The following is a 27,243-nucleotide window of genomic DNA, read 5'->3' as shown; positions in this document are numbered from 1 at the left end:
ACTAAAATATCTAGTAACATGGTAAAAAGTACAAATATTGTAATAAATAATTTAAAAATATAATCTAACTGTAAGCATAAAATTATGCATAATAAATATAAATATAATTTATATTTATTATAAAAATATAAAAATATGATAAATATAATTCAAAAATGTATGTTTTAATAAAATGATTAAGAATAATAATGAATAATGATAATAATTATAGATTCAAAATATCTAGTAACATGGTAAACTAGCAACAAATAAAATACAATAAGATATAATTAAAATTTAAGAAATATAAAAATGTGTATAATAAAATATATAAAGTAACAAAAAAGGAAAAGTATACAAATGAGATCAATATAATTATGTAAAAATAGAATTAATAATAACAAATCTTTCAATAATTTCATAAACTATGATCAGAAAATTATACATAAAAATAAATATAATTTAAAATAACATGATAAATAAAAATACAATACAAAAATAAACGTTTAATAATAAAATGATAAATAATAATAATAATAAAATAATACATTCAAAATAACTAGTAACAAGGTAAACCAGCAACAAATAAAATAATATACAGCTTTAAAGATATAATTAAAATGTAAGAAATATACATGTGTAATATTTTGGTTATATGTGCGCGTGTGCAGTATATACCTGAATTGCCTGCACTAGTCTGTTGCTGAGCTCAAGAGCTGCAGAGGCTGTAGAGGTGCCAAAGGATGCCGCCCCCCTCTGGAGGCCTCGGATAATACGCCCATCCTTCCGGTACTGCTCGATCGGCATCCAGAACAAATCACGCACACCATGGACTGCAGAGAACAGAAAACTTCATTGCAATCTGACAATTCAAGATTAACCTCGTGGTCATTAAATTCCAACACCAATGGAGAAACATAACTGAAAAAATATTAAAGTACTGAAATCAGTCTAACCATTAGACTGATTTCAGTACTTTCCTTTAAGTAGCCAGAGCACTTAAAAGAAAGACAGCAATGTCTAACTAAGATGTGATGTCATACTCACAGAGCTGTACGACAGAATGCATGGGACCAACACCTCCCAGAATCCCTGGCAGCTGGTTCTTCCTAATGTCTGTGAGCCATTCGTTCACAGCATACTGAATCACCTTATCAACACCCAGCAACCTGAAACAAAACAGCTCACTCTTCAGATCTAGATTCAAAGGTAAAGCTGGCAAAAAGTAAAGATGAAGAGGTGTTTACCCATGTCTACAGCACAATCTCTTCAGCTTTAGTTCAGAGCAGTTCAGCTGGGCCAGACCAATCAGGATGCCTGCAAACGTTCCCTAGGAAACCAGAGATGATATATGTTACTACAATAGCAGTAAACGCACACAAAAAAAAGATCTTATTCTGAAAATTTTGGAGAGTTTTGTTGCTGGTTAGGCTTAGCGCTCAAACTACACAGATAAACTGACTATGATTGCATGAACAAAGCATCAGTTATTTTATAAGTGATTGCCAACCTGCTCAATAAACACATGCTTCCCTTGATAGTCCAGCCAGATGGGAACTTCAGAGGAGAAACGAAACTCTCTTAAAGAGAAAGAGTGCGAAAGGACATTGATTATGATTTACATAACTGTTTTGTTGGATAATGTCATGTGGTTCGATGCCAGATCTTCTACCTGAAGTAGATGGGTTGGTCAGAAGAGGACGAGGAGCCAGCGGAGGAGGAACTCTGCTCACTATAGGTTGTTTCTACAGAAGCAGCCAGATCATGGCCCAGTCCAGAGCCAGGATCTGTGTCGTCTGAAGCTTTCTGAGGAATGTCAGTCCTTACTGGGAGCAGAAGATCCAAGATAAAGATGATGAACACCAACACACAAATAATGTTAAAATAAAAAATAAATAAATGTGTACAATTAAAATTATACAATTAAACTCATATATAAAAAACTATTAAATTATCATTTTTATTTAAATAAAGCTGAAATAAAACAGAAAAATATCACATGAAAAACTTAAACTAAGGTGAAAATGAGAAATGTTGCCTTGGCAACTAAAATGAAATTAAACTGATTTAAAACTAAAATTGAAATTAACTCTAAAACTAATAAAAAAAAATAAAAAAAATGGCAAAACCACCAAGTGAGTGCAACTTTATACTAAACGTTACTCTATTGTATTTATTTGTGCTGTTGCTTGTAGATAGTCTTATTTTCTTTATATTTGACAGTATAGTTTTTTTCCTAAACACAGCACATACTGAACCGTACCGAAACCATAACTCTAAAACGATGATACAAACCGAACTGTGAGTAAGCTGAACTGTTGCACCCCTAATATATATATATATATATATATATATATATATATATATATATATATATATATATATATATATATATATATATATATATATATATATATATATATATCACACAGGAATGTTGCCTTGGAAATAAATAAATTGAAATAAATTAAAGCTGAAGCACTAAAATGAGTAAACCCAAACTAAAGCTAAAACCTAAACAAATTATTGCAGATTAATGAAACCCATTTAGTAATGTTAAAAAAAGACTAATAAAAAGTAATAAAGTAAATAAATAATAAATACAAATTTTAAATAAATAAAAAACAACAAACAAATAAATTCATTCATGGGGGGCAGACTTACCCTCAGCTGCAGGGTCGGATAGGTAAGGATTAACTCCTGCAGCCATGTTACTGAAAAAGTCCTTCAGGAAGAAAAGTGCATCCTAGGAAATGAAAACAAATGTGACTTTTACAGAGCCTGATATGAAACATTATTTGTGTTGTGTCCTGAAAAATGGTAAACACATAATGAGTACCTGGTCAATATTGAGTCGCAGTGGTAACAGACTGACTCTCAGACAGCACTCTGGTCCGCCCAGACCCGATTCAGGCATCACCTGCAGCGCTTTCACCGTCAACTACAGCAACAATTGAGCCGGGTAAGAACACAAACACAAACTTGTTCACTTTGTATCCCACTCTCTAACTCACCATGTTGGAGTGGGCTCTACGCGGCATGCTCTCACTGGTGTACAGGTACAGGAACTTGTTGATTTGAGAGGAAGCCAGACGGTCTCGCACCTCCAGTTCCTGGACGATAAACACTTGGCGGGAAATAGGCTGTTCTCCAAGGCTGGGTCCTTCTGCATCTGGTCCTGCAGCAGGGAGCACCACCACTGGGTACGTCTCATGCTGGAAACTGACCTGAAGAGAGAGAAAAAGTTTATAGAACTAGAAACAAGGCTTTCTGAATCTTCAAATCACTGATTGCAATACATTATACCTTTGTCAGTTGTATCTCCATGAGCAGTGTGTGCTGCCGCCCACTTCCTCCAACCCACCGCCAAGAGTTCTGGGGCCGCGAGGGCCCTGCTGAACGAGAGGGAGAACCACGGGCTCCAGGAGCAGCTGAGCGAACTCTGTGACACACAAACATTTCATAACATGTGATTTCAACGTTAAGGCATTTTCACACCTGGCTCGTTTGTAGCGCTTGTTTCAGAACCTGTTGCCTTGCGAAAGCAAGATGAACCATAAAGAAAATGCAACATTGTAATAATCTGTAACAAACAAAGCAAAGATCTACGAACACCATCAAAGTCTGGCTTCTCAGACCTTCTGCTGTACTCACTTATGGCTGTGTGGTGTGTGGGCCAAGCTGGGTTTGCCACCGAAGTCTTTGCCGCCATACAGGTGCCAGACGACAGACACCTCTCGGAGCACCACTCTGTTCTGAGGCACTGGGAAGTGGGCCGGGGCGCGCAGCAGATCTGAACTGCCCCGAGGCCGAGAGTAGTAACCATCCCGCACCTTTACAGGGCCCTGGGAGAGCACCGTCACCACAGGCTCACCATCTCTAGGCTATCAGAGAGAGAGAAACTGCACTGTAAAAATTATTTTTCAAAGTTTATTGAAGTATACTATTTATGTAATATTTATGAAATTTGTTTTGTTTTTCGCCAGTGTATTAATTAAAGGCTAGAGAAGAATATGAAAACTGAGGGTACATACTGGGATGCCCATCCCAGGAGCCTCTAGGATGCAAAAGTCGTCGTTGTCGGTGGAACCCTCTGATCCTTCCTCTGACATCATATCTGCATGAGCTTCCATAGCTGTGGTGACCAGTCCATCAATATCAGACTCCTCCCCTTCTAGAACAGAGGGGCAGAGCTTGGGGGCTTCTCCCGGGAACAGATAGACTGAGACAGGTGAGGCTTGGCGAATGGAGGGAGAACCTGCTTTATAAATAATGAGATAAGAATATTTCTTCGCAGCAAATCAGCATATTAGAATGATTTCTGAAGGATCAAAGAATACATTGCATTTTAAAATATATTCAGACAGATATATTATTATAAATTATAATAATACTTCACAATACTATTGATTTCACTGTCTTTTAGATTAAACAAATGCAGCCTTGATGAGTATAAGAGTTCTAACCAACCCCAAACTATTTATAAAAGAGTAGTCATGAAACAACTACATCAATTTAATTCCACACGTTTTGTTGTTATAGATATGCCTTGCATATATATAAACAACTTGAAAGTCTTACCAGAATCTTGGGTCTCTTCCTGTAGGATTCTTTCAGTGTCAATCAAGGCATCTGTGAGGTCACACTGGTTAATCTCTGCTGTCTCTGCTGGAGGGCAGGGCGGAAGGGAGGCAGGACTTTCTGATAGCTAAAAGAGAGAGATTTGAAGGTTGAATACAAATGGGAGAAAGAAGCCATACTATAGCTGTAAAAAAAAAAAAAATCATACCAGAAGTTTCTGTCCGGCGATCTCTGTGGGGGATGTGTGGCGAGGGGGAGGGTGAAGATCGCCCTGGGAAACCAGGTACTGCAGCATGTTAACCAGAGCAGCGCACGAGTCGGCACAGGTGTGCACGTGAACTACATTATTAGAACAACGAAGCTCGAACAACGGCTGAGTCTGCAAATATTATTAAAGAAACATAGATAGTTATTAACAAAATGGAAGATAAAAACAGAGTAAAATAAATGCTGCTACTGTATAGTCCAGCATTGTGTCAGGCTATAATTAATCTAAAATGGCATTTTATGTAATTATTGTATAATTTTGTAACCTTAAAAGGAATATATGAGTTTATATTTATATGCAGTAAAATTTATTTGTCACATCCCACGATTAAGAGATTAGCAAGAAAGATAAATTGTGAAATAAAATGGTAACAGGTTTATACAATTTGAAATAATAATAATAGTGCTGGGCAATGATTAAATGGCATCCAAAATAAAAGTTTTTATTTATATAATGTATGTGTGTGTACTGTATATATTTATTATGTATATATAAAGACACACATAAACCGTATACGTTTTGAAAATATGTATATATTTATATTATATATAAATATAATTAATATATAAACAACACATTTTTCTTCAAGCCAGTGGAGGTTGGCATGAAACTAACCAGTTTACTCGAGTCAGTTCCTTTCCAAGTTGTTATGGCCAGTTCCAGCAGATCAATGTCTAACACACAAACATAGTCTGAGACAGACAAAAACAATATAATTAGAGGTGGCCCACCTATAGACATTCATGCAAAATAAGATTTTAAAAGCTATGTTTGTTCTGTACCTCGTCTCAAATCCACAGTATCACTTTCACATTTATCGGACAGGTACAACGCAGAGTCATCTAAGATAAACCTAAAAGAAGATTTCAGAGCTGTTAGGTCCAATCAATTAATTTCAGCGCAACCATTTAGGATCACACCACAATGACCAGTACCTGAGGTGAAAGGTCGCAGTGTCCACAATGATGTTGCTGGATAAAGAAAAGGACTCGGCTGTAAACAACATTCGCAGAGGAAGATAAAGCGGCCTGGAGGGAGAAATGAAAAAGAAAGTTTACAGAATGAACAGAGTATTTGTGAGACCAAACATTCAGTGTTACTACAATACCTGTAGTCCACTGCACAGGTGGCCAGGTGAGTGTGAAGAACCGTGATGACGGCAGGTGGGGTGTAGCCTAATATGTCATCATCAATGAGATCAAGGAAATCAACAATCTGTATAGAGAACAGTGTTATTATAATTTACTGAAACTAAAACCATAAAAAAAACACATTTGAGTTATTTGCATTGACCGAAATAAAGTATAGAAATCCAACAATTATTTTTATTTCAGCTAGTTGCAATATAGTAGCAACATTTCTCATTTAATTCAGTTTAACTTAATGTACTAACCCCCGGTTTCACAGACAAGGCTTAAGCCTAGTCCTAGACTAAAATGTAAATCTGAGCTGTTTCAACAGAAAGAAACTTGCACTGACTGATCTTAAAACATGTCAGTGCTTTTGTTTTATCTTAAGATGCACAATAGTAATGCTTTTTTCTAAGGCATGTTTATAAAAATGACTTAAATGTCCTAATTGAACTATGGCCTAATCCTGGTATAGGCTAAGCCCTGTCCATGAAACCGGGTCTAAATTAACTAAAACTGGATTAAAAATGAATGAAAAAAAACAAAAAAACAAAAACAAAAACACAACAAAATTACTAAACTAAAAATGGAAAATTGATTGATTGAAAACTTTATTAATCCCAATAGGGAAACTGGTTTGCCGCCAACGAACACAATACACAATTTACAGACAGATAAATAATTCTGCATTAGGAGACTAATAAAACCTGATTAGTAGACACAATTGAAGGAGGATTAAATTTCACAGTTCAAAAATATAAAATACAAACACTATAAAAGACAAAAATAATATTAAATAATTAACAGTGTTCATTGAAATATCTGACCACTGCGGGAACAAAAGACCTTCTCATGCGCTCACTAGTGCACCGGGGCATTACTAATCGCTCACTAAAAGAGCTTCTGAGTCCTTTGAACAAATTGTGTAGTGGATGGCCTTCAAAAAGCAGGACAATTTTTAATTTTGAACTTATCCTCTTCTCCACAGTATCCTCCAATACATCTGGGTTAAGACCAATAACTGAACCGGCTCTCTTGATCATCTTATTTATCCTATTTTTGTCCGCAACAGATATACTGCCCCCCCAGCAAAGTACAGCATAAAAAAGAACACTAGCTAAAATCCCTTGATAAAAACCATTTAAGAGCTTTGTGCTGGTGTTGAATGATCTGAGTTTCCTCAAAAAGAACAGTCTCGACTGAGCCTTCTTCATTAGGTCATTAGTGTTCTCTTTCCAGTTAAATTTTTCATCCAGATGGACACCTAAAAATGTATATGACTGCACAATTTCAATCAACTGACCATTAATTGTAACTGGAAGAATCTTCTTTTTTCTTTCTGAAATCAATCACAAGTTCTTTAGTCTTCCCTACTTTCAGTTTCAAAAAGTTTGACTCACACCAGCTATAAAAAGACTGAACCTCCCTTCTGTAAGCAAGATCATCACCCTGATTAAGTAGACCCACTAAAGCAGCGTCATCAGAAAATTTTTGTACCCAGCAAGATGGCTGACTATGCCTGTAATCAGCAGTATAGAGTGAAAATAAAAAGGGGGATAAAACTGTACCCTGAGGTGCTCCAGTATTAGTTAAAATGGTATCAGAATGTTTGTTACCAATCCTAACAAACTGTGGTCGAGCTAAAAGATAGTCTAGAATCCAGGCAATGGTTGTGTTATGCAATTTAAATCAATTAATTTATTAGCTAAAATATGTGGCTGTATAGTATTAAAAGCACTCGAAAAATTTAAAAACATGATCCTAATGGAACTGGCAGTAGTTTCAAAATGACTAAATATTGTGAACCATAAATAGTAGTACATCATCTACCCCCACACCCTTCCTATAAGCAAATTGCAAAGGATCCTGAAAGGCAGACACATGCCTAGTCAGATGATCCAGTACAACCCTCTCAAAACACTTCATAATCTGCGAAGTCAGAGCTATAGGCCTCAGATTAGCAAGATTGTTAGACACTTTAGCTTTTTTAGGAATAGGAAAAAGACAGGATGTTTTCCACATAACCGGGATTTTGGCAGAAGACAGAGACAAAGAAAACAATGAATGAAGGATGGAGCACAGCTGGTCAGCACACACGTTTTAGGGTACGTGAATGAACACCATCAGGGCCTGCTGCCTTATTTGGTTTAATACGCTGTAACTGCTGACGAACCTCTTCAGTGTTAAGAATAATAGCTGGACTACAGTCCTCAGAGCTGCTCTGCCTGAGGTTAAAAAGAACATTCTCATGAAGTGAAGAAAAGTCTAATTCATCAAACCTCGCAAAAAAAGTATTGGCATCGTTAGCCTGTAAACCCAAATTACATAAACTGGGTTTACTGGTCCCATATCCAGTAATAGACTTCATACCATTCCATAATCCTCTTGTGTTACTACAGGACATATTTCCTTCAACCTTTTCCTTATACTTTAATTTGCCCTGTCTGATAATGACGTTCAACTCTCTTTGAGCGTTTTTAATTCTTTCTTTATCACCACTGTAAAAAGCAGCTTTCTTCTTATTTATAGCAGCCTTAACTTCTCTGGTGACCCATGGTTTGTTATTAGGAAAGATTTTGATTAGTTTACAAGGAATTATAGACTCAACACAATAATTAATATAACAAGTCACTTTGTCAGAAATACTGTCCAGATCACTGTCTCCATCAAAGAACACAGTCCAATCTGTACAATCAAAGCACCCCCTTAATGTTTCACAGGCATCCTCTGACCAGATGCGCACAGTCTTTGACGTTATCGGCTGTTTCCGTATCACCAGAGTATATTTAGACATCAAGGTTATCAGGTTATGGTCCGATTTACACAGGAAGCAATTTAGCAACATAGCCATCCTTAACGTTCGTATAAAACAAGTCAATAGTTTTGTCACCCCTCGTAGGACACGTCACCATTTGTTTAAGAGACGGCAGAGTGGTGGAGAGAGAGCTGTGATTAAAATCCCTGTTTAAGATAACCAGCGCGTCTGGAGAGGAGCGCTGTAAGTCATGCGTGATTCTCGAAATAGTCTCATTGGCACGTTTCCCATTACCCGATGGGGGAATATACACCACCATGACAATGACATGGGAAAACTCCCTTGGTAGGTAGTAAGGTCGACAACTTACTGCAATGAGCTCAATGTTCGGGTCACAAACTCTCTCTTTTACCGTAACATGTTGGGTATGACACCACCGGTCGTTAACATACAAACAAACACCTCCACCTTGCTTCTTACCCATGTTTGCTTGATCTCTGTCCACCCTATATAGTGCGAAACCTTCCATCTCCACGTGAGAATCAGGTATCCTGTCGGACAGCCACGTATCAGAAAAACAGAGTAAACTGGTCTGCCGAAACATGCGATCGAACTTCATACAGGCTGTCAACTCGTCCGCTTTGTTGACAAGGGAGCGGACATTCCCCATAATAACCGAAGGTAGAACAGGTTTATATCCCCGCCGACTGTTTCCTACCAGAACACCTCCTCTGCAGCCTCTCTTCCTTCCTTTGACCCTAGGCTTGATATCTGCCAGATCGGCATCATGATCCAGTAATCCTGGTACAGAAACCCGCAGCTGAATAAGATCATGCCGCCTGTACATTATGAGAGGCGGGCCGGGCTCTATCATCACCTGGAATGTTGTTTGTGCGGCTTTCCAAACAATCAATGTCCACAGCCACAGAAGGCAAACAATGGTACGATTGTTGAATAAAACCATAATCATGTCATCAGGGATCAATCACTCTAATAATCCAGAATTAAAAAGACTTCTGAGGAGTCACAAAACACATAAAACACGGACGTTCAGACGCACAGTGGTAGCAGAGTCGCCAGCAAAAACTAATTAACATACTAATAAAACCTATAAAAGTATCTCAATGTGACTAAAATAGCATTGATAGAGAATGCAGAAAAAAAATATCAGAAATAAATAATTACTACTACTAATAATACATAATTGAATTCAAAACATTATGTTATTGTTAACTAAAACTAAAACCATTACAAAATAAAATGAATAAAAAAAAAATAAAATAGAAAAAACAACAAATCTAAATATTAGATGAAAAACCTAAAAGACTTAAGTACTTTTAAGAAAAACTTGCCATGGCAGCTTTAGTTGAAATTACTAAAACTATAAGCTATATAGAAATACATAAAAAATCCACATTAGCCAAACATTCATGAGAGATCCACACACCTATTTTGTTGATATCTAATCTAGTTAACAACAGGTACCTGCTCATGCCAGCTATGATTGGTTAACGCCATGTGATGTCGTAAAGTAGCACCATGGAGTCGCATTGCGACCAGAAACTCCTGCAAAGAAAATGAGATGAATACTTATAAATGACAAACAAATAGCAATCATCCCATAATTAACCTAACTGATAGGTGACTAGAAGATGAAATAGCACAGACCTTCACATTCCTTTCAAGATCTAACGTGATCTTGATGGCAGTCGACAGCATCTGAACGTCGGTTTCTCGGCCACCAACACTGCTCACCCCCACTTCTGTGGGGTAAATGGTAGGGTCCAGATGACCCGGGGAAGTGAACCTGGGCATTTCCAGTTTCACAGGTATAGGGGAGTCTGGGACATCGGCTATATAAAAAGCCAAAGACACAAAAACAATATTTTGCATTTCAGAACAGGGTAATACCTTTTTTCCCCATGCAAAAACTATAGGAGTATAAGAGGCTGGATGTCATTTAAAGGGGTCAAGAACTGCCTTTGTTTTTTTTTATTTTGTATAGTTCTCTGATGTCCACTTATAATGTTATCAAGATTTTTATATAAAAAAAACATCACAATTTTGTTACATCAAAAAAACATTTATTTGTAATAGGCCATTGTCTGTCCTGTTTTGACCCAATATATTTGGCACAGCACTGTCTTTTAGTTTCAATGTTTCTGAAAAACCTGCATCAAATTGTGCCTTGTTTGTAAATGAACCCACGGTAAAATAAAGTGAACAAAGGACCAAGTTCTTACGATGCGGTCTGATAAAATAAAGTTCATCCACTCTTTTCTAGGGATCAGAAGGAAGGAAATGCAAAGACTGTGTACAGGTTGGCACTGGACAGTGTCTTGTTGTGTTGGGATTCATCTTTATTGTTTGGTTTCTGCGTAGACCTGTGTTCGCCTCCCGTTATTTACACTGCATGCACGAATCGGTGGGCGGGGCTAAACAGGCAGCGATGTAGAAGCAGACGTTGATCTTCTGCAGAGGCAGTGTTTAGCCCCACTACTACATCACAGAGTAGTACATTTCATTTGGGCAGACTGGCTTCAATATAAGCTGGTTTCAGACTTTCAACAAGAAAGTTTTGAGTTCTGAACCTTACAGGATGTTTTTATAGTACAATGACCTCTTATATGTGAAACGATCAAGGGAATTTTGGTTTCTCAGTGCAGGACCCGTTTTAAATAGATTAACAGCTCACCTTTATGGTACAGCTCTACTCTTCTGCTTTCTATGGTGAGGAAATTGAGATTGGGATTGTTCTGATGTTGCGTCACACTAAAAATCTTCCCTCCTTCCAAGTCCAAAATGAGTTCTCCATGACAGAGGTCCATTTTACGTCCAGCTTCATTCTTCAGAGGAATGGTATCAGAATTTGATGCGAGTAAAGTGAAAATGTTTATGCCATAGGTGTTGACTTCTATAATTTTGCTATTGTAACAAGGCTACAACAATTTATCATGCAATTTTTTTTTCACATTTACCTTGCAGTCTGTCATGGCTTGGAGACGACCTTTGCCAATCAGCACTGTTAAACAGAGCAGACTGAGGGCGTGGCTGGATTGAGGCTCTAACTGTTTCCTTCGTTTTGATTGGCTGGTTGAGAAGAACTGAGGTTCCTCCTCCTCAGAGTCAGATTCTGGAGTAACGAGTGGAAAGAACAATAATCTTTAATTGAAGCCAAAACATTGTTGTTGCTGTTAACTAAAACCAATAAAATAAAATAAAATAAAAATTATGTAAAGATGGAAAAACTTGCTTTAGCAACCAATTTAAATAAAATAAATTTAATTACTAAAACTAAAGCAAAAAACAATTGAAGCCATATAGAAATATAAAAAGAGACTAATAAAAATGACAAAAGCACATAAAAAGCACTTAAGATGAGCATGACTGACCCAGCCTGAAGGCAGATTTACAGAGGTGAAATTCATCCTCCTCAGGTCTGTGGTGGTGGGAGGGACTACGAGAACTTTGAAAAGAAGAAGGAGGAGCAGGAGGAGGGGACGGAGGAGGTGGAGGAGGTTCCCACATCAACAGATCATTATTAATCCTGGGTAGAAAGAGATAGCGGAGCTTGACATCAGTCAAACATGGCTTTATTTTTACATGGCATTAATTTTATTTTTTACATGGCATTTATTTTATTTTATTATTTGTTTGTACCCAACACAACATGCATATAATCTGAAATGGTCATTAATACTGAAAAGGATATTTCAAAGTCCATTTTTGGAGATAATTTTTTAGAAAGTTAATTCTCTTGAATGTGTTGAGCAATACCTGTTATAGATGCTCAGAAAAGCCTCTTTACTGGGAAGGAGAATGTAGGCAACAGGAAATGTGATATCCACCACATACTGACACTGACATATACACTGAGTCTGAAACTCATCCATCTCCTCCGGGTCTGCTGGGATTACCATCTGAGACAGAGACAGAGAATGAGTCAAGCACAGAAATGAAAAACAGACAGACAGCCAGAGAGACGGGTGAAGTGGACGTACCTCTTCTGTTTCAAACATAGTGCGGTTTGAGGAGAAAGGAGAGCTGTTCTTCTCTCTGAGTTCACAGGGGTTCTCTAGAGACATGGAGCCCAGCCCCAGATCCCTGTTCACCCCTTCACATACACCTGTACTGACAGAGTCCACCCCTTCATGCACTCGTATCTGAATCCTATAGATGGAAAAGAGAGGAAACTAAGAGAGGGAACTACAAATGCTTTCCTAAGATTTGGTGTTTTCCTCCAAATAAAGATTGATATGACACATTGTATTGTACTCATAACATAATCTCAGACACACATGCACTCTCTAACTCACCTGGGAATGCCATCAGAGTTCTGTGGATCTGGGCTCTTTTGCACACGGATACAGGGAAATGCCTCTCCCTCCCAGCCCTCATACACTCCTAAAACACACACATACACACTCCAGGTGAGTTTAGAGAGAAAATATCACTGTATCCTGAAATGAATCCAACCAGACTGAAACAGAAACAGAATTTAATAAAAAGAGCTGACAATAATTTTGATTTTATCCACTAGGATTTGATTGAATCATTACTATTAAACGGATATTAAAAAATATATTTTCAGGAATGTTGGCAACCACACAGTTGCTGGTAGCTACTGACTTCCATAGCATGGACAAAAAAAATGATGGAAGTCAATGGCTACCAGCAACTGTTTGGCTAACAACATTCGTCAAAATATGTTCTTTTGTATTCAGCAAAAGAAAGATATTTTTAATTTTTGGGTGAACTATCCCTTTAAAGGTGCAGTAGGAGATCTCGGAAAATGCAAACTTTAGCCTGATAGCACTGAACGCGAACGTCCCACCCTCCCTGCAAATCGCCGTTCAAAGCCACGCCCCCTGAACGCATGAACACACACACAGACCAGATGACCAGAGACAACATTACTACAATATATCATGTGTCATTCACCGGTGAGAAAACTTTATAGCACAGTTAGTAAAAGTACTACAATGCCAGGAAGGAAGGTGAGGTTGTTGATGTTTGTCTGCCATTCTCGCTCTGTCTGCATAGCGTACGTGAACACGCTGATGACGTATCCTGTCTGCCCGAACCGGGTGCGCAGAGGTATGCAAATACACATGTTGACAGGCAGGTAGGAAAGTCAATAAAAACGCTCGGAATGAGCATTTTGATTGGACGAACATTTCTTGGTCCTACGCCTTCCACAGAATATATAAATACATATAAATACATTTAGACCACTTAACATAATGATTGCTATCGGGATGACTTTCAACCAACATAACAAAAAATGATTCTGAAGACATTCACCTATTGCACCTTTAAGCTGATATTATTACTTATATATTATATAATATTATATTATTTCTAATATTTGATTATAACAATAAAAAAAATATTATTTGCTTTGGTTATATCATAAAAACAAAATTATATGGTTATTACATTTTGGTGAAAGATTTCAAAAATATTTTTCCCTTTATTTTACAATTTGATTTCGTGATCTCATATGTTAATACATATAAACGTTCAAAGTTTAGGGTGATACAATACACAGTAATACTCTTAAAAATGATTCTAAATTAAAAATAACTTTTCTATTTGAATATATTTAAAAAATTTAATTAATTCTTGTAATGCAAAGCTGAATCATTACTCCAGTCTTCAGCGTCACATGATCCTTCAGAAATCATTCTATTATGCAGATTTGCTGCTTAAGAAACATTTTTAATTATTAAGATTGTTTAATATTTTTGTGGAAGCCATGACACATTTTAACAGGATTCTTTGGTGAATATAAAAGTTATATTAAGAGCAGCATTTATTAGAAACACAAATCTTGATTAATATGTCCTTGCTGTATTAATTGCTTAGGGAAAAAAAATCTTACTGACCTCACACCTCTGAATGCTAGTGTATTTGATAACTGAAAAAATATAATAATTGGATGCCTCACCGTGCATATCAGTGAAACAGGCCTCCAGTAGTTTGGTGAGTTTGGCCCCTGGGCTGCAGAACGTCTGCTGAACGTCTGGCCCCTGCTGAGACTTCAGCTCCAGATTAGAGATCTGCAAGTTCAAGATCTCATTTCGCAATGCATGCTGACTCAGGGGCCGCCTCAGCCCCAGGGGTCGAAGGTCAGGAATGGGGAAACGGACCTTCAATACGGCATAAGGAGATTGAAGCAGGAGAGAAGAATGGAGCTCTAACAAATGAGACTGCAGAGAAAAAGACAGAGGATTAAACCACACATTACAAACAATGTAACTGTGTGAGGTTAAAAATAAACCATTTTTAGCTGAGGTAGGGGTATTATGCTGTTGTTTTCGATCAGGAGAGTTTAGTAACCTCTGCAGCCTGTGCTGTGTTTCTTTGAGGCGGTGCTGGACAGTGCCTCAGGGCCTGCAGGATGTCCTCCAGTCGGCCTATAATGTCCAGGTCCAACTCAGAGCTGAGCTCCCTGAGCTCGACTCGCAGAGAGCTGTCCCTGCGTATCACACGATGCCTGCTTCCACTCTGTAGGAGAACAGGAAAAATAGTTTCATATAGATCTATCACTGAAAGTATAAAAGACACAAACAATTCTCACAAATCAATATCATTCAACTGTAGTACCTTACGCATGTGCTTCTCAGACAGACTGTGGTGGAACTGGGCACAGGGTCTGGCAGTGGTGCCCATTGTGAAGAGGCCGGCTGACTGGAACTGCAAGAGCTGGGAAAAGAAAACGTGTGGACGCACATGCTCATTTTAAAGGAACTCATCCAGAACCTTCATCAGCCTGCATGATGTCTCCTTCTGGATTTTCAAAGTTTAGGCCGACTGACTGGTCGTAACTTAAATTGTATTCACATCTGTTTAAAATTCTCCCTGAGCAGTTGGCAAAGCCTCGGATGTGTGACTGTATTACACCATTACACAACTGTAATAATCTGGTGACCAACTGTTAATTTTCTTGTTTGAATTGCCGTTTGACTGTTTTGACAGTCCAGATTGTGGTCTAGAGTGCAAAAGCGATTAAAAATTAAACACAATACTCTACAAAATGATGTAACAAAAGTGTTTCAAGAGAACGTATAATGAAAAACAGAACTTGCTCTTTGCTTTAACTGAGAGAGTTCAAAAAGTTATTCAGTGTTTAGCATTTGGCCAGCCAAACATAGTGGAGGCCATTTGCATGTATTCTTCAAGATCCAGCTATTTAGTCCCAAGCTTATTTGAACTTTTAGGGGTCAGAGAGTATGGTGAAAATGATTAGAAAAACTAATTAGTCACACTGAAAGGGATAGTTTACCCAAAAATGAAAATTCTGCCATTAATTACTTGCCTTTGTTCATCTTAGGAACACAAATTAAGATATTTTTGATGAAATCCAAGAGCTTTCTGGCACTCCATAGACCACAGTCAAGGTCCAGAAAGGTAGTAAGGATATTGATAAAATAGTCAATGTGACACCAGTGGTTCAACTGTAATTTTATGAATCTACGAGAGTAGCCTGATGCTGCTGATGCAGCTGGCGTTCTGGCGTAGAACCCAGATGCGCTGTGGCTTGTTTGCAAAGAGAGGAATGCACACACATGCTTCATGGTACTATCGTGAATTCGAATTCTGACACAGAAGAGAAGAAATAGTTGAATTAAGTTGTTTTTTGTTTTCTTTCCGCACAAAAATAATCTCGCATTCATAAAATTACAGTTGAACCACTGATGTCACATGGATTATTTAAAAATGTCCTTACTACCTTTCTGGGCCTTGAACGTGTCAGTTGCGTTGCTGTCAATGGAGGGTCAGAAAGCTCTCAGATTTCATCAAAAATATCTTAATTTGTGTTCTGAAGATGAACGAAGGTCTTAAAGGTTTGGAACAACATGAGAATGAGTAATTAATGTCAGAATTTAAATTTTTGGGTGAACTACCCCTTTAACAATAAGGTTCAATCCCTTAACATTACTTAATGCATTAGATTAGATGTGATTTGAGGAAAAACATAATTGTGATTTTCCTGATAACAATTGTGATTGTGATTTCAAATGCGTTTAGGTTTGCTAAGCATGTTTGCAGGGCTGAAGTTTAAAAAATAAAAAAAAATCTAATTTCTGAATTCTCAAACGTTCAAACGATCTAGCTTTTATTTTAAAAGAAAACTGCAAAGAAACTGAAGAGCTATTTTGTTGACATGCATGCATTTATTTAAAATGCAGCCTTTTCAATTTGATAATCACACTAAGCAATATCACAATTTCAGTTTTATTTATTTTTTATAAATCAACATTAACCTAGATACACATTGTAACAAATACACATTGTATTAATGTTATTAAAATAAACTTTAGTTCATAATATATTAATTTATGCAAACAAAATGAACTTCACTAAGCATACTACTATTTTTACTACCATTTTATATGTGGACTTTAGCTGAAATTATAAAAAATAAAAATAAAATGTTTCAAAATTTGTACTGTAAATCAGATTTTGGTAAACCTTGATGACTCAATCAAATTATTATTATTATTAAAATTATTACCTCTGTGTACTGTGCACCGTCCGAGTCCCACAAACACTCCAGCAGTTCCAGCCTGCTGAAGGAGAGGTCAGAGGTCGTGGCTCGGGTGTGCCGCCCTGCACTACGCATCTCGCAAGCCAGCTGCACTGCTGCACCAGTCACCCTAATGACCAGAGGTCAGAGAGAGTCAAAATTAGTGTGTGGACATGCATATACCGTAGGTGAGTATAGCAGGTAATTCCTGCCGTACCTTATGTGGGAGTGGGGACATGCTTTAGCAAAATTTCCTCTCAGATTGTGGAAGTCTCTCTCACTGAACATGCTGTCCTTAAAGAACCCAAGCTCACGGAAAAACAACTGTGACACCTCAGCCAATGAGGAGTGCCCATCCGGCCCGGGAGGCGGGTCCTGCTCTAACAGAGTAAGTGTGACTCCACCCAGAGAGAGGCGGAGCAAGGAGTCTGGTTTCAGCGGCTCTGATTGACCGCTTCGAGAGGACCGTTCTATAGGGAAAAATACAACAAAGACTGATGACACATTGCAAGAGAAAACTTTAATGGAATGCAGTAACGCAAAACGTGTTGTTTAAAACAGGTTTAGATACATACTGGGAGGTCTGCTACATTGAGGCAAACTAGATAAGGATCCTGGTACAGGATAACGACGAGGACAGTTGAGCATTCCCTGTAAGACACGTATAAAAGTGCAAGCCAATCACACACTGTACATAGACAGCTAAAGCATAACAGGTTGATGGACTTTTTTTTGTTAAACATTGTTGCAATTGAGTTGTGAAAATGTAGCCTATCAATTAATATGTGGTCAGAAAAAGTGCATTCATAATAGCCTACGAAGAATAAAAGAAAATAATTAACAAAATAGACGTGGCATGCTATATAGCAAATCGAATGCGTCTTTACAAGAAAAAAAGTTGTTGCAAGCTGTTCAAACCAAGTCTGACGTGAAATTGTCATTTTCTGAAAAATGTTTAGACACCTGAATGAACATCAGAAATACAAAATATGCTGAACTTCATTAGAGACTTTTACACAATTGAGTTCATAACAGCACTGACCTGTGGAGACAGAGGGTTTGTTTGAACCAGGCTGCTCTGGCTATGAATGGACGACTCCATATCGCTGTCTGACAATTCACTCGCAGAGCGTGTTGACAACACACTGCTGGTCATATAGCCAGGACCCGTCGAATAAAACATCTCTGAGAAACAAGAGACAAAAATAAGAAATTTTGGGCGAAATACTGAACTATAAATAGTTCCAGAAAATGAAAAAAGAAGAGAATAAATTCTGACATTGCACTTTTCGTCAAGAGCCTGAACCCTCACTTGTAAAATATATGTATGATCGCATTTAAATCTAAATTTCATGGATTTCATCCAATGTCAAAGTAAGGAACAAATTGGGTTTAATTAAGACAGAAACTGCTGTGAAAATGTTCTTATGCATTGCATACACCAACTGAATAGCAAGTGTACAAACTTTCTGGCATTCATATAACAGTTATTCAATTAATTCAACATTGTATGTGAAAATGTATATGTATATAGGGATATATACATATAGATGTTTTATAAATTTAGCAAACTGCTGCACATTCACATTTGGGATCATTATACATCTTTATAAATGAGGCCCCTGGAGAAAATGGCTGCATATGGCCTACTATTTAAAAATAATATTCTGTGAATTAGTGTGTTATTTAGCAAGTGGCATCTAGTTACCACCTCAGAAATATTTTATATTTTAATAAAAAAAGAATCTATAAAGAGAAATTAAGTACCCTAACTCTTATTGCTTCCTGGCATGTTGATACGGTCACATATGAAACTGAAGGTCAGCATGAGCATATTGCATTGTGGAATACATTATTCCACACTCTTGTTGCACACTACACAATTTAGACAAGGCAAGGCAAGCTTATTTATATAGCACATTTCATACACAATGGTTATTCAAAGTGCTTTACATAAAAGGAAGTAAAATAATCATTAAAAAATAAATAAATCAAATGTCTAATATCTAATGTTTTAGCACATCTGATCTCTTCTGGAAGCTGGTTCCAACTGCGGGCGACATAATAGCTAAAAGCGGACTCCCCTTGGTATTTCTAACTGGTCTGTTAGGTTTATATTCAGTGAGCATATCTGCATTGTATTTAGGTCCAAGACCATTGAGTGATTTATAAACGAGTAAAAGTACTTTAAAATCAATCCTAAATGTAACTGGAAGCCAGTGTAAGGACCTGAGGACTGGTGTGATATGCTCAGATTTTCTGGTTCTAGTCAGAATCCTGGCAGCAGCGTTCTGGATGAGCTGCAGCTGTCTAATGGTCTGCTTGGGAAGGCCAGTGAGGAGACCATTACAATAATCCATCCTCCTTGTGATAAAGGCATGAATAAGTTTCTCCAAGTCTTGACTGGAAACAAAAGTACCATTCCAGAAAGCCTGACCCAGTTTTCCAGTCTCTCTAGAATTATGTTATGATCGACAGTGTCAAACGCAGCAGTAAGATCTAGTAGTACCAGCACTGATATTTTGCCAGAATCAATTTAGCAAATGCTGCATGCCAAGCAGGTATGTCATTCATAACAAAAATGAATTTACTTGCTGAAAAAAAATCTAGTAGTAATATAGAAGAATGCCAATCTGAACACACCCATAATTACAATCAGCCATCTCCAATAATCCTAACAAAATATTGACTACATTCGTCTCACCTCCGTTCTCCATGCTGATGACATAGGGTTCTGCTTCCAGCTCCAGATCTCTGTCATACATTTCTGAGTTCAGCTGCTTACTAAGATCTTCTTCTATCAATCGCAAATCATCAGAATCCAGAGGCCTAGAAACACCCCCACCGGATAAACCACCACCACCACCACCGACATCTGACAACAGAGAGAGAGAGAGCACAGTCATTTCACTGGACACTGCCAATCAGATAAGAACATCCAGGCACATGAAGTGTTTTTCCCACAGGCGATCTCCATTTTGAACAGCAGCTAGCACACCCACCACTATCTAGGTGTTGTTTATAGATCAATATCCTTATGGTGCTTACGCAACCAAGACAGAAGAATATGTTTTAGCATTTTAATAGTAGTAGAATTAATTATTTAAATACAAAATGTATCATGTAAAACTAATTATTTTTTACATGTTTATACAATATATTTTTAGATGTATATACAATAATTAATTTAAATTAAAGTAGTTCTAATTACTATATCTAGACACATCTAAAAAAAAAGTAGAAGGTAGAAAAACAAAGTAGTATACTTTAATATTTTTTTTCTTTATATCCAATTTTGCATATACATGTAAGTTCTTTGAGCTCTTGGAAATCATCAAATTCCCTGCACATTTTGCACACTTGGCAAATAGAGAACATTCTGATTCTGAAAAGGGATATTTCACACAAATATGAAAATCCTGTCATCATTTACTCACCCTCAAGTTGTTTCAACCAAGAAATAAGTTTATTTCTTCTGTTAAACACAAAAGAAGATATTTTGAAAAAGAAAGAAAGAAAGAAAAAGAAAGAAATAAAGAGTGGTAACACTTTACTTGAAGGGGTGTGCATAAGACTGACATGACACCTTCATAATCATGACATGACACATTATGAATGGGAAGGAGGTTTTATGCATGTTTATGACAACTGTCATTAAGTGTCATTCACTCTGTTATGTCATTTTTAATGCAAAGGTGACATTATTTGACCTAACCCTACCCCTAACCCATAACAAAGACATCTCAAACAATGTCATCTTTGCATTAAAAATGACATAACTGAGTGAATGACACTTAATGACAGTTGTCATAAACATGCATAAAAAACCTTCATATTCATGACGTGTCATGTCATGATTATGAACGCGTCATGTCAGTTTTATGCACACCCCTTCAAGTAACGTGTAACCAAAAGAGTTCCTTCAACTTTTTGGTTACCCATATTCTTGGGTAGACAGAATTTTCATTTTTGGATGAAGTATCCCTTAAGGTTGGTGCAAACAGCCATATGATGATTGCAGATGTGTCTCATTTGAAAACAGAGAAATTGAGATACGAGAGAACAGATTGCTCATGTTACCTGATGTCTCAATGCAGAAGGAGGACAAGAGGTCCGTCAGGTGTGTGATCTGACTGGGGGACAGCAGCAGGTGGAGACACCCGACTTTACCGTCCAACTCAAACTAAGAGGAAATTCAAATCAGTTAATAAAGTAATATAAATCTCCTGTTCTGCACAAATGAAACTCCTTCATTCATGATGAAGCCAAATGATTTGATCTCACTGATTCATGATCATGCTTAAAACATTCACATTCAGTCTTCATTTTTATTGTGCACACAAACCTTGGGCCCAGGCAGCATTTCATTCTGTTTGATTTTGACAGTCGTCTCTATGAATCCAGAGCACTGTCCTATCAGCAGAGGCTCGGGGGGCTTCGGGGTGGGATGTAATGATTGAGGGCCATCGGGGCCATTATCACCTCTATCATTTTCATCCATCTTATCCATCTCCCTGCTGCTCGCCATATCATCAGAATGAACTAGCCCCTAAATTGATGAATTGAAAATCACTGTCCATTATAACTTTATGCTTGCCATAGCAACAATTATATTTATTCATTTAGCAGATGCTTTTAACCAAAGCCACACATCACAAGGAACATCACAAGCAATTTATCATGAGACAACAATATTTGTAGTACACAGTGTTAAATATGAATACACAAGCTAGCGTGTAAGTGAAATGCAGAAAACAAGTGTAAGAAAATAGGAGTCATAGTAAGAGCAAAGTCACTAATTAATTAACAGGTTGTATTGTTTCCCTGACCTGTGATCCTCCGAGAGTCTCATAGAGAAGCTGCACAGAGTTGAGCTGAAGGATCTTGTGTAGGAAGGCTGGTGGCTGGTGGATGTCTACAGGCACTGTCTGGCTTGAGTCTCTCACAGCCTCATCACAATAGTCCACTCTGCAGTATCACATGTTACCACCAGGGACAGAACACAGATTGGTCACAAACAATGGAATGCACTCTAGAGCAGGGTTGCCAGGAGTTCACAACAAAACCCGCCCCAATTGCTACTCAAAGCTAGCCCAAAACTAGCTCAATCGAGTTTTGAGGGGGTCCCCCAGTAAAAACCATGTTCCGGAGGGTGAAATACACGTTTTATTTTAGTGGGGTTCCCCTGGTAAAATTTGCATTCCAGGGAATAAATATCACATATTGGTGTCGCTTCAACCCACAGACATGAAAACAACCTGCAGCAACAATGTGAAAATTCTGTCATCAATTAAACAGCCTGATTACAAACTTTCCACAAAATATATTCCTTTGTGTTTGGCAGAACAAAAAAATTCATACAGGTTTGGAACTACTTGAGGGTGAGTAAATGACAGAATTTTCATTTTTGGGTGAACTATCCCCAAAGTAGCCCAATTCCACAGGAAAAACACAGACTTGGCAACACTACTCTAGAAACTCAAGCATGCAAGGTTTGTTCTGAAGGATATGATTGATGTTTATGAGTCAATGAGTATTTTTGGTTTAACCTGTGAATTGACTAAAAGAATGCAAAGATTTTCCAGTATTTTGATTTGAAAAAATATGTTTTTCCAGTAACATGCAATACTGTTCAAAGGTTTAGGGTCATTACAATTTAGAAATGAATACTTTTATTTAGCAAGGGCATAATGATCAAATGTGACAGTAAAGACATTTATTTACAAATGACTTCTAATTCAAAAATTATTCTTTTGAACCTTCTATTCATCAAAGAAATCTGAAAAAAAATTTTCACAGTTTCCATAAAAATATTAAGCAGCACAACAGTTTTGAACATTGATAATAATAAGAATTTTTTGAACACCAAATCAGCATTTTAGAATGATTTTGGAAGGATTATATGATACTGGAGTAATGATGCTGAAAATTCAGCTTTGACGTCACAGGAAAAAATTACATTTTAGAATATATTAAAATAGAAAACAGCATAAGAGACATTTAAAAAAACATAAAAAATCTGACCCCAAACTTTTGAACTTTAGTTGGTAATACTTTATTTTAAGGTGTCATAATACAGAGTAATTACCTAATTAAGTACTTAGTAGTAGCCGTTGTACTTAGATGAAATAAAATGTACTTATGTAACTAAGTTATAGATCAGCCCGTAATTACAGTTTGTAATTATGTAGATGTAATAGGCAGCTACTGTTACACATATGTAACAGACGAGTATGTTACACAGCTACTATTACACTTAAGTACAATGTTGATACACTTTATTTTAAGTAGCTTATGTTTGTGTAATATTCTGTAATTTTAATGTAATTAGAAATGTATTACATGTATTTAAGCTGTGTACTGGTGGGTTAAATCAAACTAAGGTGCAGACTAAACTGTAGTTACAGGCTGTTCTATAACTTAGTTACATGGTAAGTACATTGTTTCATGTAAGTACAACAGCTACTACTAAGTACTTAACTAGGTAATTACTCTGTATTATGGACACCTTAAAATAAAGTGTTACCCATTAGTTTATTTTTTGAATAACCAGAATCAAAGTTTTAAAGATCCATGCCACTCTTCAATGGCACATTGTAAGGCTGTTGCCAATATGTCTGATCAACCCCTCGGTGAAACAAAAGGCCCTTCTGAAAATTAACACTTGAACTGTCTCCTGCATATGTAAAAGGAACTTCGGAGATGCAGCACACAATGCAGCTCACACTTCACACCCACACTATCTCCCCTTCACCCCCCTCCCCCTCCTCACCTAAAATACACTGAAAACCTATGCAATGTTATGTATGTACAAGAAGTAACTATACATGTTTGATATCATTAAAGTGTCTCCGTGCGCCTGGTAAAATGGTCTCATTCTCCCAACAATAATGAAAAGCTAAAAGAAGTTATAAAATATGAGACAAGTGATGTGTCTCTTAAAAGGTGTTTCCCTCCCCCAGATCCTCCATTCAGACTATACCTCCTGTATGTAAAACAAGAACCCATTCAAATACAAATTCTGATCTCACAGTGTGAATCCCTCAACAGGGAACCAAATTGTAATTATAATGACAGACGCCACCATTTGGTAAGAATATTGAATTAGCTGGGTATAAGCTGCAAGCTGACTTCCCACACAAACGCTGTGTGTAGTTTTGTTGACAGGTAGTAATTTCTACAAATTCCTCTATTTCTGAATTGTTGTTATGACATGTTCAACTGATGATTTTATTCTTATGAATTGGATTTTGAATTATTGCTTCATTACCTGGTCAATAAATTGTAAACGTTTGATTGTATTCTGACCGACTCTGAGATTTGTTTTTCCCAAGTAGATTATCAGATTCGTATATTTCCACAAGTTTGCGTCAGAGATTAGTGACGACTAATACCCAATATCTAAATTCAAGTGTGCTTGGATGAGGAGACGAGTAAGTTTCTGTCTAGAATCAGCAGATGCTGTTTGATCAGCCTAGATCTGAATGCGTCGATGACCTCTGTTCTAATTTAATGTTACTTTAGATAAGTTTACGTGGAACAAGCCACGAGCTTGGCCAAAACAAAGCCATTTTGAAGAAAGGTAAAGTTGATCGACTAACGTCTTTAAATGGTGGCCAAAAAGAAGACTCTAAAGTAAACGATTGAATTAAGTTCCTGAGGGGCATCCAAGGGGGCTATATATTACATATCTTTGATTGTGCACGTGGGAATACGGCAAATCTCAGATATTTAGCCAAATACCTCTGTTTTGGGTCATTGGAACTCGAAGCGATATAGTTTCCTGATCTAAGCGGGTAGAGTATAATCAGAGTTTAACAGAACAATCAAATATTCGTTCACTTCAATGATGCACAGATATCATTAAAACCTTTTTCATTTATGGAGTCAGATGAAACAACGAGTTATTACATGTGAGAAAAATATATTGCATTTAATCTTGTTGTGTTGCAAAAGGAAAGACAAGCAATACGCAGAGAAACCTTCCTCGTATTATTGGGAACCCCCATTGGACCAATAGACGAGCCTTACAACATCTACCTGGGTAACCATATCTGGCACATCATCACCATACTTTATTAATAAGCAACAAAAACAACAAAATGCATCCATAAATGTGAAAAGATGTAATTCATGGCCTCACCGTTTAATGCGCATCTCTAAGGCGACCCCAGTCTCAGCGTCCAGGGAATGGTGTTCTACTCGCACAATGGTGTCCAGAAAGGTGACTTTTATTCGACGCAAGACTGCAAACACACAAACAGTATGTGACAGTTAGCCAGTCATCTAACAGTTTTCCTTCATGATGCAACAATATAAATGTACAGAATCACACTCCTAGACACAAGAAATGCTACACACCTGTCTCGATGGTCTGTGCAAACATTTCCAGCCCCTCCAGTGGAGCAGGCGGCTCTTCTGACGCCTCGGGTGGGTCCTTCAGGCACTCCTGGGCCAGCTGCATGCTGGACGTCATGCATGACGACCACCCTTGGGAATCCCAGTTTCCGTCTAACCGAGATCAGAGAAAACACAATTAAACAATAAGTCAGTCCTGTGTAAAATATGGCTTTATGAATTAGACCAAATGAGTGCACAACGAATGCTCCACAGAACTCACTGGTTCTGTATTTGGGTCTGCATGTTATTTGCAATCCAGTGACTTCAAGTATGCAGTGTTCTGTCACAAGTGCCGCCCAGGGAATAGTCACTGCGATGCTGTTCACGAAACCTTCAACAATCTCCAGCGGAGCTCCCAATGAGTCCAACAACTCATTCACTGCCTGAAAAGAGGATTCAGAGAATAGTTAAGGAATCTGAAGGTCAAGTGATCACATGTGAGAACAGAAGATGTCAAAATGACTGTGAAACAGGGGAAGGATGTTGTGCTAGATCTGGGGTTTTCAGTCTTTTAGACGCCATAGAATATAATCATGGCCATACTAAAATTTAAAAGGTGTCTATATATTTGTAAGTATAAATACCCAATTTATACTGTCAAAAAGTGTAAAATAATTGTTTAAAGTGTTTATATTACATATAATTTATTTAAATAATTTAGTTAAATTTAAATAGTATTGACACTTTTACACTGACTTATTAGCACTCCTTTGCAGCCCCAACTCTGACAACTCCACAAAAATTAAAAAACACAAAGTAATTAGACTCAAAATGTGAAAGCAAAAGTTAGTAAGCCTTGATCACTGTGACTTAAGACCAGGAAGAAGATCTAAGATGCAGCCTTTTCTGCACAAGTCATCAAACTCTTGGAAACATGAGTGCTGCTTCAACTAACAAGATGTGTTGATCTCATACTCAAGACTAGATATTGCGTAATGCTGGAAATAAGGGCCACTTGGACAAGGAAACTCGTCTGGGCATGTCTTACCCCAAACTTACCCACACATCCAGGTTAATTTCTCTAATGACCCCGCTGCCATTGTACAGGTCCAAGCTCAGCTGGTCCAAACTGAGTCTTTCCTCCAAAAAGTGGCCCAGGTAGTGTTGCAGGAGGTACCGGCAGGCCCGTTTCTTTATTGAGCCCGACCAGGGGAAGAGCCACCGAGACATAGGTCCAGAGCAGACGGGGAGAGGGAGCAGAGAGGCGGCGGAACAAGAGACCAGTCCTGCATAACAGACCTAAACCCCCCTCGGTAGTGTGTGAAAATGAGAATACAATAATACAAGCGTACTGCGATAGACAAGAAGGGGTAAAACCGTCTAACTTCCTGTCCTTTAACACCAAAATCCCCTGGTTCTTCGTTTTTGGACGTCAGGTTGTCCAAAGCAGCGTTTAAAAGAGGATATGTGTGTTGAAACGGGTCACTCCGGTTCTACTTTTAATAATAAATGCCACTGAAATATGCGTCAGGTCCTCTAGCCAACGGGTTGTTTATTGTTTTCATACTCAGACTGAAGGAGTGTGCGTCATGACGGCAACGTAACTGAAAATACCGGAAGTTGGATGCGTCAATCCGCCATGTTGGGACGGTCAATT

At 37.6% G+C, this 27,243-nt stretch overlaps 1 protein-coding gene across 2 annotated transcripts in view; it reads right to left on the bottom strand.

Annotated features, from left to right (window-relative positions):
• LOC306853354 (autophagy-related protein 2 homolog A-like) overlaps nt 1–27,160 on the bottom strand; it is a 29,469-nt gene extending 2,309 nt beyond the window's left edge. The window contains exons 1-40 of one of the 2 annotated variants that reach the window (XM_079390680.1): nt 26,646–27,160; nt 25,867–26,029; nt 25,608–25,757; nt 25,390–25,492; nt 22,076–22,214; nt 21,592–21,795; nt 21,327–21,429; nt 19,951–20,121; nt 18,289–18,431; nt 17,822–17,897; nt 17,464–17,716; nt 17,235–17,376; nt 15,323–15,421; nt 15,056–15,223; nt 14,664–14,925; nt 13,030–13,117; nt 12,715–12,883; nt 12,491–12,633; nt 12,106–12,260; nt 11,692–11,846; nt 11,409–11,559; nt 10,382–10,566; nt 10,199–10,279; nt 5,937–6,043; nt 5,764–5,856; nt 5,611–5,681; nt 5,444–5,520; nt 4,769–4,939; nt 4,561–4,687; nt 4,014–4,240; nt 3,634–3,863; nt 3,286–3,421; nt 2,994–3,206; nt 2,819–2,920; nt 2,644–2,725; nt 1,652–1,805; nt 1,490–1,559; nt 1,227–1,309; nt 1,027–1,148; nt 658–812 (exon numbers count right to left, since the gene is read on the bottom strand). In XM_079390680.1, the coding sequence (XP_079246806.1) occupies nt 658–812; nt 1,027–1,148; nt 1,227–1,309; nt 1,490–1,559; nt 1,652–1,805; nt 2,644–2,725; nt 2,819–2,920; nt 2,994–3,206; nt 3,286–3,421; nt 3,634–3,863; nt 4,014–4,240; nt 4,561–4,687; nt 4,769–4,939; nt 5,444–5,520; nt 5,611–5,681; nt 5,764–5,856; nt 5,937–6,043; nt 10,199–10,279; nt 10,382–10,566; nt 11,409–11,559; nt 11,692–11,846; nt 12,106–12,260; nt 12,491–12,633; nt 12,715–12,883; nt 13,030–13,117; nt 14,664–14,925; nt 15,056–15,223; nt 15,323–15,421; nt 17,235–17,376; nt 17,464–17,716; nt 17,822–17,897; nt 18,289–18,431; nt 19,951–20,121; nt 21,327–21,429; nt 21,592–21,795; nt 22,076–22,214; nt 25,390–25,492; nt 25,608–25,757; nt 25,867–26,029; nt 26,646–26,816 (5,694 nt within the window). In that variant the 5' untranslated portion in view covers nt 26,817–27,160. The remainder of the gene's footprint in view (nt 1–657; nt 813–1,026; nt 1,149–1,226; nt 1,310–1,489; nt 1,560–1,651; nt 1,806–2,643; nt 2,726–2,818; nt 2,921–2,993; nt 3,207–3,285; nt 3,422–3,633; nt 3,864–4,013; nt 4,241–4,560; nt 4,688–4,768; nt 4,940–5,443; nt 5,521–5,610; nt 5,682–5,763; nt 5,857–5,936; nt 6,044–10,198; nt 10,280–10,381; nt 10,567–11,408; nt 11,560–11,691; nt 11,847–12,105; nt 12,261–12,490; nt 12,634–12,714; nt 12,884–13,029; nt 13,118–14,663; nt 14,926–15,055; nt 15,224–15,322; nt 15,422–17,234; nt 17,377–17,463; nt 17,717–17,821; nt 17,898–18,288; nt 18,432–19,950; nt 20,122–21,326; nt 21,430–21,591; nt 21,796–22,075; nt 22,215–25,389; nt 25,493–25,607; nt 25,758–25,866; nt 26,030–26,645) is intronic. The other variant, XM_079390681.1, reaches the window with a different exon arrangement.
• Nucleotides 27,161–27,243: the final 83 nt, after the last annotated feature.

Source organism: Barbus barbus, assembly GCF_936440315.1.
Source record: "Barbus barbus genome assembly, chromosome: 33".
Taxonomy (NCBI): domain Eukaryota; kingdom Metazoa; phylum Chordata; class Actinopteri; order Cypriniformes; family Cyprinidae; genus Barbus; species Barbus barbus.
Note: the sequence above shows the minus strand (reverse complement) of the source record. Positions and strands in the feature narration are given on the sequence as shown.